This window comes from Coregonus lavaretus, assembly GCF_964263955.1.
Source record: "Coregonus lavaretus genome assembly, chromosome: 20".
In the NCBI taxonomy this organism is placed as follows: Eukaryota; Metazoa; Chordata; class Actinopteri; order Salmoniformes; family Salmonidae; genus Coregonus; species Coregonus lavaretus.
In genome coordinates, this window is record NC_140007.1 from 24,059,362 (window position 1) to 24,072,150 (window position 12,789).

General features: G+C 40.8%; 1 protein-coding gene across 1 annotated transcript in view; it reads right to left on the reverse strand.

The window, feature by feature from the left end:
* Positions 1-4,879: 4,879 nt before the first annotated feature.
* ctnnbip1 (catenin, beta interacting protein 1) overlaps positions 4,880-12,789 on the reverse strand; it is a 42,694-nt gene continuing 34,784 nt past the window's right edge. The window contains exon 4 of the mRNA XM_084184020.1: positions 4,880-6,987. Within this exon, the coding sequence (XP_084040146.1) occupies positions 6,929-6,987 (59 nt within the window). The 3' untranslated portion in view covers positions 4,880-6,928. The remainder of the gene's footprint in view (positions 6,988-12,789) is intronic.

Sequence of the window (12,789 nt, forward strand, 5' to 3'; positions counted from 1 at the left end):
ACCCCTTGACTTTTCCACATTTTGTTACGTTACAGCCTTATTCTAAAATTGATTCAAATGTTTTTCCCCCCTCATCAATCTACACACAATACCAAAGCAAAAACAGGTTTTTAGTAATGTTAAAAATCACATTTACATAGGTATTCAGACCCTTTACGCAGTACTTTGTTGAAGCACCTTTGGCAGTGATTACAGCCTCAAGTCTTCTTGGGTATGATGCTACAAACTTGGTACACCTGTTTTTGGGGAGTTTCTCCTATTCTTCTCTGCAGATCCTCTCAAGCTCTGTCAGGTTGGATGGGGACATCGCTGCACAGCTAGTTTCAGGTCTCTCCAGAGATGTTCGATCGGGTTCAAGTCCGGGCTCTGGCTGGGCCACTCAAGGACATTCAGAGACTTGTCCCGAAGCCACTCCTGCGTTGTCTTGGCTGTGTGCTTAGGGTGAACCTTCGCCCCAGTCTGAGGTCCTGAGTGCTCTGGAGCAGGTTTTCATCAAGGATCGCTCTGTACTTTGCTCCGTTCATCTTTCCCTCGATCCTGACTAGTCTCCCAGTCCCTGCCGCTGAAAAACATCCCCACAGCATGATGCTGCCACAACCATCCTTCACCGTAGGGATGGTACCAGGTTTCCTACAGATGCGATGCTTGGCATTCAGGTCAAAGAGTTCAATCTTAGTTTCATCACACCAGAGAATCTTGTTTCTCATGGTCTGAGAGTCCTTTAGGTGCCTTTTGGCAAACTCCAAGCGGGTTGTCATGTGCCTTTTACTGAGGAGTGGCTTCCGTCTGGCCACTCCACCATAAAGGCCTGATTGGTGGAGTGCTGCAGAGATGGTTGTCCTTCTGGAAGGTTCTCCCATCTCCACAGAGGAACTCTGGAGCTCCGTCAGAGTGACCATCGGGTTCTTGGTCACCTCCCTGCCCAAGGCACTTCTCCCCCGATTGCTCAGTTTGGCCGGGAGGCCAGCTCTAGGAAGAGTCTTTGTGGTTCCAAACCTCTTCTATTTAAGAAGGATGGAGGCCACTGTGTATTTGGGGACCTTCAATGCTGCAGAAATTTCTGAACCCTTCCCCAGATCTGTGCCTCGACACAATCCTGTCTCGGAGCTCTACGGATAATTCCTTCGACCTCATGGCTTGTCAACTGTGGGACCTTATATAGACAGGCGTGTGCCTTCCCAAATCATGTCCAATCAATTGAATTTACCACAGATGGACTCCAATCAGGTTGTAGAAACATCTCAAGGATGGTCAATGGAAACGGGACGCACCGGAGCTCAATTTCGAGTCTCATAGCAAACAGTCTGAATACTTATGTAAATAAGGTATTTCAGTTTTTTATTATTAATAAATATGCAACATTTTCTAAAAAACTGTTTTCGCTTTGTCATTATGGGGTATTGTGTGTAGAGTGATGAGGAAAAATGTATTTAATACATTTCAGAATAAGGCTGTAACGTAACAAAATGTGGAAAAAGTCAAGGGGTCTGAATACTTTCCGAATGCACTGTATTTTTGACATGGTCACAAATGCATTTATGCCTTGTCTGATCTATAACAAGTGGTCCATTGTCATAAGTAGAGTCAGAGGTTTGACTTAGTCTCAGCTAGTGGGCCTATTAGAGGTTCTTCACCAATTATCCACAGTATATATAGTAAACCCTGGATTGCTGCTGCCATGTATTGGCCAATGAGAGGCTTTGAAGCCACCGGTCAGCCATATATATTGGCACACCTCAGATGAAGCAGTCCTCCAGAGGAATGAATGGAATTCTACAGTATTTCAAATAAATGTTGCAAGGGCAAAATGACATGCATTTAAGTATTTTCTTTGTAGTGGGGTAGTAATTTCTATACCTTCCCAAATATTTTTGACGGTGGGGGTGCCAAGATGGAGGCGTGGTGGCTTCAAAACAGCACCCCGCCAGTCATATAGTGTATATATAAATAATTGGTCTTCACACGTAGACTTTTCGCATTAATACCTTTGCCTACACATATTACTGCAATGTAAACTTGTGAACTTGTCACGTTTCGACTGCTATCTCCAAAAGGTAGCGCACGCCACTCAGTTCAGCATTTAATATTCACCAACAGCTGCCGTTTTATTCCCAGAATCAATTCTCTTGAAATCGCAGGATTTTGATACATCTGTGAAAGATAGCACAGGAACAGTGAACAGATGTTCGTCATTAGCAGAGGAAAAACATCCCACCGATCCTCAAACAGCTTCGGCAATTACCACCTGATAGCTACCCTTAAGAGGCTGTGACTATTTAGAGCGCTAACTCTGGATTGAAGTAGAGGGAAGCCATTACTGTTGTGATTATTCCAGGTGTATTTCACGAAACGGTACCAAAGGGACTTGCTGCACATTGAGGAGTCATTCATGTTTTACATAAATTGAGTAGACCAAAGAGAGAATGATATGAAACGGAGGTGCTTTTCGCTAAATTGTGGCAAACAGGTGTGCCCTTAACTGATATGGCCTCTTGTGAATAACAATGCATGTAAATAGACTGCCAGACTAAATTATGAGAAACGAGTGCCAAATGTTCATGGTAAGGAAACTGAGGAACAATTTGAGACGGTATTGCATAATTACTTACATAGAGCCAGCGAGGGGAACGATTTATAACGTTTATCATGGTTCATGAAGTATGCATACCTGTATCTGTATACAAACCACATTCTTGTATGGGGCGGCAGGTAACCTAGTGGTTAAGAGTGTTGGGCCAGTAACCGAAATGTTGCTGGTTCAAATCCCCGAGCCGACTACAGTTGAAGTCGGAAGTTTACATACACTTAGGTTGGAGTCATTAAAACTCGTTTTTCAACCACTCCACACATTTCTTGTTAACAAACTATAGTTTTGGCAAGTCAGTTAGGACATCTACTTTGTGCATGACACAAGTTATTTTTCCAACAATTGTTTACAGACAGATTATTTCACTTATAATTCACTGTATCACAATTCCAGTGGATCAGAAGTTTACATACACTAAATTGACTGTGCCTTTAAACAGCTTGGAAAATTCCAGAAAATGATGTCATGGCTTTAGAAGCTTCTGATAGGCTAATTGACATCATTTGAGTCAATTGGAGGTGTACCTGTGGATGTATTTCAAGGCCTACCTTCAAACTCAGTGCCTCTTTGCTTGACATCATGGGAAAATTAAAAGAAATCAGCCAAGACCTCAGAAAAAATAAAGTGTAGACCTTCACAAATCTGGTTCATCCTTGGGAGCAATTTCCAAACGCCTGAAGGTACCACGTTCATCTGTACAAACAATTGTATGCAAGTATAAACACCATGGGACCACGAAGCCGTCATACCGCTCAGGAAGGAGACGCGTTCTGTCTCCTAGAGACGAACGTACTTTGGTGCGAAAATTGCAAATCAATCCCAGAACAACAGCAAAGGACCTTGTGAAGATGCTGGAGGAAACAGGTACAAAATTATCTAGATCCACAGTAAAACGAGTCCTACATTGACATAACCTGAAAGGCTGCTCAGCAAGGAAGAAGCCACTGATCCAAAACTGCCATAAAAAAGCCAGACTACGGTTTGCAACTGCGCATGGGGACAAAGATCGTACTTTTTGGAGAAATGTCCTCTGGTCTGATGAAAAAAAAATAGAACTGTTTGGCCATAATGACCATCGTTATGTTTGGAGGAAAAAGGGGCAGGCTTGCAAGCACCATCCCAACCGTGAAGCACGGGGGTGGCAGCATCATGCTGTGGGGGTGCTTTGCTGCAGTCTCAAGACATCAGTCAGGAAGTTAAAGCTTGGTCGCAAATGAGTCTTCCAAATGGACAATGACCCCAAGCATACTTCCAAAGTTGTGCCAAAATGGCTTAAGGACAACAAAGTCAAGGTATTGGAGTGGCCATCACAAAGCCCTGACCTCAATCCTATAGAAAATGTGTGGGCAGAACTGAGAAAGTGTGTGCGAGCAAGGTGGCCTACAAACCTGACTCAGTTACACCAGCTCTGTCAGGAGGAATGGGCCAAAATTCACCCAACTAATTGTGGGAAGCTTGTGGAAGGATACCCGAAATGTTTGACCCAAGTTAAACAATTTAAAGGCAATGCTACCAAATACTAATTGAGTGTATGTAAACTTCTGACCCACTGGGAATGTGATGAAATAAATAAAAGCTGAAAGAAATCATTCTCTCTACTATTATTCTGACATTTCACATTCTTAAAATAAAGTGGTGATCCTAACTGACCTAAGACAGGGAATTTTTACTAGGATTAAATGTCAGGAATTGTGAAAAACTGAGTTTAAATGTATTTGGCTAAGGTGTATGTAAACTTCCGACTTCAACTGTAGGTGAAGAATCTGCTGATGTGCTCTTGAGCAAGGCACTTAACCCTAATTGCTCCTGTAAGTCGCTCTGGATAAGAGTGTCTGCTAAATGACTAAAATGTAAAAATGTTGTATCAGATTGAACAGCATCATTCTACTTATCTGACCGCAACTGTAAAGGAAGAGTTCAAAAGACAAGAAGCTTTAACCCTTACTATGGCTCTATTGAGTGTGATAAGCCGATTGTTCTCTTCTTTGTTTACTTGTACTTGTTTTTAGTGTCCCTTTCTCACTCTGGGGTGTAGTTACCCCTAGGTACAGATCTAGGATCAGCTTCACCTCCCCCAATCCTAACCATAAACATTAGTGGGAAAAATATAAAACTGCCCCAAGATCAGTGTCTAGGGACAACTTCACCATACTCCCCCTTTCTCATCACCAAAAGGAATCAGGTCAATCTTCTGCCTAATTTCATAAACTGAAAGGTTTATATGTGGGCAGAGCACGACTAAAGGTAGTGTTCACAAAACAATGTCTGCAATGATGAAATGAAAGAATAGTCTTAGTGTTTTAAAGTTCCTTTAATGGTTCAATTGGTATAGGATTTGGAAGCATTTAGTCAGCAGCCATTCAGCAAGAACCAACTAATCAATGTCAACAGAGAAATACAAAGGCAACACAAAATAACTCAAACGACAACTAGGCAAAGACAGGTCATCACATTGAAAGATACACAGCTCTAGTCATACTGAACAGCATGCTGAAAAATCGAATTTGTAGAATTTTGAACAGAGGAAATCACACACATGCACGCGCTCACACACGCACGCACACATACACAAAGATTAAAAATGAAGGCTGTAGGTCAACTATGACAGGTATAGTATACACTAAGACACCTTTGCATTGTTGTCTTTAAGATGAAAGCAAAACAATGCATAGAGAAATTAGGTTTAAGAAAGTTTTAAAACAAGAGTAAACATTAAAGGACAAACTTTCGTCATAGGCGGACACTGTAACCGTTTGTTGGCGATGTATGTAACCATGATCGCTGAGGACATTTGATCCTGAAATTATTGCCAACAGGATAACATGGATGACATTTTTTTAAATAGATGGCTATTTTTCTAAAATGTTTTTTAAAGCGCTAGTAGCTTCCATAAACTTAGAGAATGTACAAGCAATGGTCATTGTGGCACAGCTTTCAAGACCCTCCCAGATCTACTTAAATGTACACTGTTAACCACAAGGCAGGCATGCTTGGTTTCAAAACATTAAGTCACAATTGTTTAAGTTAAGCGAGTTAAGAAAATGTACTTACACACATTAAATATAGAGCATGTTACTACAAAAAAAAACTGAGTCGGATTGAAAAAACTCACAAAAAATATTCAATTGAATTGAAAGATTCCAGTTGCAATCGACGAACACAGAAAACAGATCAATTTTGTTCCCAGCACATCAATTGCTGAAGGGTATGAGAAGGCAGTAAAAACACTGTAGTTTATTTTGCGAGTATTCACCATGTTTCTAGTAGCTCCATGGATGTGGTTATAGTTTATATAATTACATTAGTGTAAGTCAAGAGTAACCTTGGTCCAATCTAAAGAGTGACAAGATTATGCTCTTGGATACTTTTGATAACGTTACGCGTTTCAATCCGTGTAGATTTTCTTCTAATGAAGATTTGTTCTAATGACAGTTTGGGAGAGAGTAAATTCTATCAATAATAAATTAGAACTACAGTATGTCCCTCGTCAGACACCTTTTAAAAATCATAATGTTCAATTTATTTGACAGATAAAAAAATAAAATAATAATTGGCACAATCAATTCATTATTATTGTATTTTCCCTCTAATATCTGTACAATAAAAAAGGTTGTATAATTTGGCAATAATCCCAAGACCTTGTCTGCTTGGGGAAAGGCCATGCACCTATGTATACTGTATGTGTGTTTGTGTGTGTGCTAGTGTCATTGATTCTAATGAACCGAATGGGAAGCCAAGTTGCCATCTCGACAGCCTATTGTTCAAATCAACAATAAGCAGGATGAAGTACAATCGGTTTGAAAGAATATGAAAACCATTCAACCTTTCCACCTCCAGGGACCCTGTGTACAGTTAAAAAAAGTAAAAAATTAAACCAAAGAAAGTAAACAAAAATAATGAATTATCTTCCTGCAAGGTCATTAGTTAAAACACTCACGCTTCTCTCTTTCATTTGACCGAAAAATGATGTCCTTGGTCAGTTCTACCATTGAGCAGAGCAGATACGAAACAACACTGCACGATAAGAAAAAAAGAAAAGAAAGACAAAAAAACAACAAGGTTTTGCATTCACACAATTTGTAAGTGTTTTCATCGACTTGCTCGACACCAAGGCCCTAACCCATGGTAATGCATACCTACTGTGTCTGGGGCAATGGTGTATCCGTTTGTATGGGTAGGAGGCTGAATGAAAGGGAGGGGGAGAGAAAAGGTAACCAACACCCAGTGCTCCCTCCCACCTTCCATCCATCACAGGTGCCCATCCGCTCTCCAGAAACTCAACAGTGTTGTGTTGGTCGGTGGAGTTTGGGTTGCCGTGGACGATGGGGGAGTGGCCCAGGGTCACTGCCGCCGGTCTTCGGTTTCTTGTCGTGAAAAAGCCATCACCACATCCTCCGCACCTGGTGACCCACAACCACAATCAGAGGTCAGGAGATAAACAACACAACAACAACAAACCATCTAGATATTCCTTACACCTATACAAGTCCTATTAGATATGTGAATAAAACACTTTCTAATCATGAGCATGAGTAACATAACTGAATCTACATTACATTTTAATAAACTCTGTTTTTAGGTGGAATTTCTTGAAATCTTTGCTTGTATGAATGAATAGTACATCTATTCTTATTGTTTACTTTCTGACTTTGAGCTCATGCTGGGTGTGTCCTTGACATAACTGATGTCATCATGACTGAGTGTGGTGAGGTTAAATAAGGTGAATCACCAAAGCGACATTTTCAGATAAACTAAGAGCAGCACACACTACACTATATAACCGTGCCACAAGACTTCCACATCGCACATGGAATAGGAAAGTCTCTCGACACCACTTGGTTTAGGGATAGGTACTGTACCTAGGTATTCCAAACTACTGTTATGTTCCCTACAGTCCAAAGACACAGTCTTCTCAATCACACAACCCAAAATCAAGGTCTCCATAGGAGTACCCAGCTGCAGACAATCCAGTCCTGCGTCCTGCCCTGATAAGCAATACATCTGAGGTCTTAAACGACCCTTCGATCCACATTTCTATTCCAATCCAAACTGCGGGAGGCATGGAATACCTGTGGAGAGCTAACGCTAGAGTCCAGCTGGTGTAGCCAATCTCACTAAGCCATGATAAATCATTGCGAAAAAAGAAAAGCAATGCTGTGCTGTATAGGTACCAAAAGGCAGACAAATGCAGTGATCGCTGCTGTATATTGGGAGGTCCGGCTTGTCTTCCTTTTGTATTCTTTTTACTTCTTTCAAGTTGAGGGTTAATCAATACCAATCCCAGATTACAAGTTCTGCCATGCCAAAGTCAACAAGAACATGCCAGGGTGTGGAATTGGGAGAAAACGACTGAAAACCAAACTCTACACCAAAACCTCAGTCTGGGCACCTTCAGACCGCCCTGCCCTTTTTCCGCTGAGAGTTATGGGACCCATCTCGTCCAAAAAGTTGACTCAAGTTTGCCAAAAAGCACCTGGATGATCATCAAGACTCTTGGAAGAACGTTCTATGGACAGATGATTCAAAAGTATAACTTTTTGGACGACATGGTTCCAGTAATGCCTGGCGAAAACCAAACTCTGCATTCCACAGTAAGAACATCATACCAAAGGTCAAGCATGGTGGTGGTGGTGTGATGGTTTGGGGATGCTTTGCTGCCTCAAGACCTGGACGACTTGCCTTAATAGAAGGAACCATGAATTCTGCTCTGTATCAGAGAATTCTACAGGAGAATGTCAGACCATCCGTCTGTGAGCTGAAGGTGAAGCGCAGCTGCGTCATGCAGCAAGACAATGATCCAAAACACACAATCAAGTCTACATGAAAATTGCTAAAAAGCAACAAATTGGAAGTTTTGGAATGGCCTAGTCAAAGTCCAGACCTAATCCCAATTGAGATGTTGTGGCAGGACTTGAAATGAGCAGTTCATGCTTGAAAACCCACACATCACTGAGTTAAAGCAGTTCTGCATGGAAGAGTGGGCCAAAATTCCCCCACAGCGACGTGAGAGACTGATCAACAACTACAGGAAGCATTTGGTTGGAGTCATTGCAGCTAAAGGTGGCACAACCAGTTATTGAGTGTAAGGGGGCAATTACTTTTTCACACAGGGGAATTGGGTGTTGCATAACTTTGTTTATGAAATAAATATGTAATTGTTGTGTTATTTGTTCACTTATGTTCCCTTTATCTAATATTAGGTTTTGGTTGAAGATCTGATAACATTCAGTATCACAAATATGCAAAAGTAGAGAAAATTAGAAAGGGGGCAAATACTTTTTCATAGCACTGTATTTTTTCATTTATTTCCTAAAGGTTAAACTTTCCTATAGGTAGGCTGAATAGGTTTGATGGTAACAAAATGAATATTGCACAGTCATACTTGAATGCCAACATCAGAGGAGGCAGAGCTGCCATACTTGCAACTGATGGATGGTAAGCACTTTTCAATTGATGGTAAATGGTTTGAATTGCCAGTAAATGCTGGTCTTGTTTCAGGTTTTACCAAGCCTTTTTTTGCTCCCTCAAACCGATTTGTCAAGTGCTATCAGGATGCAAATATCATCAACACCCATTTTAACACGTTTTGGAAAGTGGAGAGGTGCACTTGTAACAGCGGTTTCTTTTTTCACAACTTTGCTATAAAAAGTATCTCGCTTCCACAGTACATCGTTGCTTGTTAGATTTAATTATTACAGGGGGAAATGAAAGTAGGCCACACAGACTGTGCTTCCATATCTATTTGGCTCATAGGGCGGACCCTTTTCAGAAGATAGTGCGCAGACACAACCATGAGTAGAGCGACTGTGTTCAGTTTGGTGGTTTCTAAAGGGGAGATAATTAGGATGTTTCTATGGTGCTCTTGAGTCTGCATAATCTAAATAAGTGAGAGACTGGGGAGGGATCTTTTTAATGTGGACTTGCTCTTCCTTTCAGGTTCCCAGTCCCCTAGAGATCTCATCCAATGAGGATGTGGAAAAGAACAGCCCTATGCTACAAAATGGCCCTGCCAGGGAAGGAGAACGAGACACGGCACATCAGAGGAAATAAATGGCACAAATTCTGACCGAATTTGAATGTGGCACACATCCTGACCAATTTCATTAAAATATAATTGAACTGACATGCTTCTCCACTTCACCTGAAATGGACTTGGCCCATAAAATGGTCAAATTCAAATAACATTTAAAAAAGCTCATAAAAATGGCATACACAGTAAACATACAAGGACCGAATAAATGTAATAATACAATACAAATGATAAGGTGCAGGGAGAAGACCACAGAGAAGGTAATATTTAAGTGTTATTATTATTCTTATTATTTTTAAATACATTTCGGGGGATCATTTCTGTTGGTCAAATGTAGGGCTGACCCCATTTAGTCGGCTGGTCGATTGTTTGGTCGATAGGCTGTTGGTCGACTGAGATTTTCTTTGTCAAGCAGAAACAAATATATTATTTTATTTCATGGCACAGGAGACACCCGTCTGATTCTCCCCTGTCTCAGTGGACTAATCCATTGCGGAGGCCGCGGGGATGGCACAGTCCAATAAGGGGAATGTGGCTAAGATGCACAAGACACTTCTCTCTCCAGAATGAGCTCTCTCCCGCCATTTTGTGCGCATTCATTGTTTCATAACTTCATTGTGTGAATTGTTTGCCCTTTGATTGTTAGTGTCTATCAATTCCCCATTACATATAGCACCAGTAGTATATTTACTGTTAATCCACATAATTTCGAATCTACAATGTTTTTTTGGTTACAGTAAGTTCTGTTAACGCATTTAATATATTATTATTCCAATCATTTACCGTTCTTATTGTCGGAGTGGACACTGTTTGCAGAGCTCACAACCTATGCTACACAGTTTTGGTATATTTCATTCTATTTACGAGTTGTCAATTTATTCATTGTCTTTTAAGGAAGTAAGGACGTGCAACTGATTACGTGTAGAAGTTGGCCTAGGCTACCTGACCTGCGTGCAAATGTAGGCCTATAAATGTGCCCATTTGGGGATGTCTGATAGTATTTCTGATTGTCTTAACTCACCACCACTAATGAGCTTTGGAGCTTCTCAAAGTACTTTTTTTCACCTCAAACAGCAAGTAAACAAAGTCTGTTTTTACATCCATTGAGAATGACATAAAATACATGATTTTATTTGTTGGCTTTATGTAGGCTATTTTTACATAGTTGTTACTTTTAGATTTGCATCATTTCAATTTAGATTTCTATAGTTTAGATTAACCAGATGCGATACGAAGACTGAAACTGTTCCATAAAAATGTGCATATGAAAATCATAACTGGCATGCAGATCGGCAGAAATTGAGAGAGGGGGGGGGGGGGGGTCGGGAATAGTTTTGTTCTTATGGTTAGGCCATCTTGATCTCTGGCTCCCTTTTGAATCATTTGTGTGTCTTAATTATTTCATCAAACAGTGTGCTTAAAGCATCAGACAAGCTCAGTGCACATAGTTGATTTTATTAAAACACATAGGGTGTGTATACAGATGAAGTCGGAAGTTTATATACACCTTAAATTACCTTAATCATAGTAAAAATGTCCTGTCTTAGGTCAGTTACTTTATTTTAAGAATGTGAAATGTCAGAATAATAGTAGAGAGAATGATTTATTTCAGCTTTAATTTATTTCTTCACATTCCCAGTGGGTCCGAAGTTTACATACACCCAATTAGTATTTGGTAGCATTGCCTTTAAATTGTTTAACTAGGGTCAAACATTTCGGGTAGCCTTCCACAAGCTTCCCAAAATAAGTTGGGTGAATTTTGGCCCATTCCTCCTGACAGAGCTGGTGTAACTGAGTCAGGTTTGTAGGCCTCCTTGCTTGCACACGCTTTTTCAGTTCTGCCCAGAAATTCTCTATAGAATTGAGGTCAGAGCTTTGTGATGGCCACTCCAATACCTTGACTTTGTTGTCCTTAAGCCATTTTGCCACAACTTTGGAAGTATGCTTGGGGTCATTGTCCATTTGGAAGACCCATTTGCGGCCAAGCTTTAACTTCCTGACTGATGTCTTGAGATGTTGCTTCAATATATCCACATAATTTTCCTTCCTCATGATGCCATCTATTTTGTGAAGTGCACCAGTCCCTCCTGCAGCAAAGCACCCCCACAGCATGATGCTGCCACCCCTGTGCTTCACAGTTGGGATGGTGTTCTTCGGCTTGCAAGCCTGCCCCTTTTTCCTCCAAACATAACGATGGTCATTCTGGCCAAACAGTTCTATTTTTGTTTCATCATACCAAAGGACATGTCTCCAAAAAGTACAATCTTTTCCCCCATGTGCAGTTGCAAACCGTCTGGCTTTGTTTTGGAGCAGTGGCTTCTTCCTTGCTGAGCGGCCTTTCATGTCGATATAGGACTCGTTTTACTGTGGATATAGATACTTTTGTACCTGTTTCCTCCAGCATCTTCACAAGGTCCTTTGCTGTTGTTCTGGGATTGATTTGCACTTTTCGCACCAAAGTACATTCATCTCTAGGAGACAGAACGCGTCTCCTTCCTGAGCGGTATGACGGCTGCGTGGTCCCATGCAGGGACGGCTTGTTCAATAGGGCGATATGGGCGACGCACTGCCAAACGGGAAAAGGAAGGGATTTTTTTTCTAATCAATTATATAAAAAAAAAAAAAAAAAAATATATATATATATATTTTTTATAAATTTATAAAAAATTATATCACGGCAACAGCAGTTATCAGTGTTCACGTCTGATCTGACAGCCACTAAATGTCAAATCAGGCTAAAGTCGTGCTTCAAATGGCCCCGCCCGTTTTTTGGGCGATTTCAGTCAGGTTGAAAATCGCCCAGAAGTCTCTCATAGCCTGTCATGTAAAATCTATTTTTTCCACATTTCAAAGCTTTCAATACATTCTCTATGGGTGTCTGTGGGCTTGCACTTACGCGCTTTCGTCATACATAACGTAACCACGAATGAACGTAACTAAGAAAAGACCAGGTAGCAGCCTCAATCAATTCACTACTACTATCAAAATGGCTAGGCTTCAGTCCAACTCGATTGTGTCTTTGAAAGAAGTTCCTTTTTGTCGGCGAACAAATTAAGATAAATTGGCAACGAAACAATTAGGACCTCCCAGACCAAATTTAATAATTCAACAGGTTTCTACTAAAGGCGGAAAGTCCTACACCCGAGGATTTTCCAAAAATTGGTACGAACGA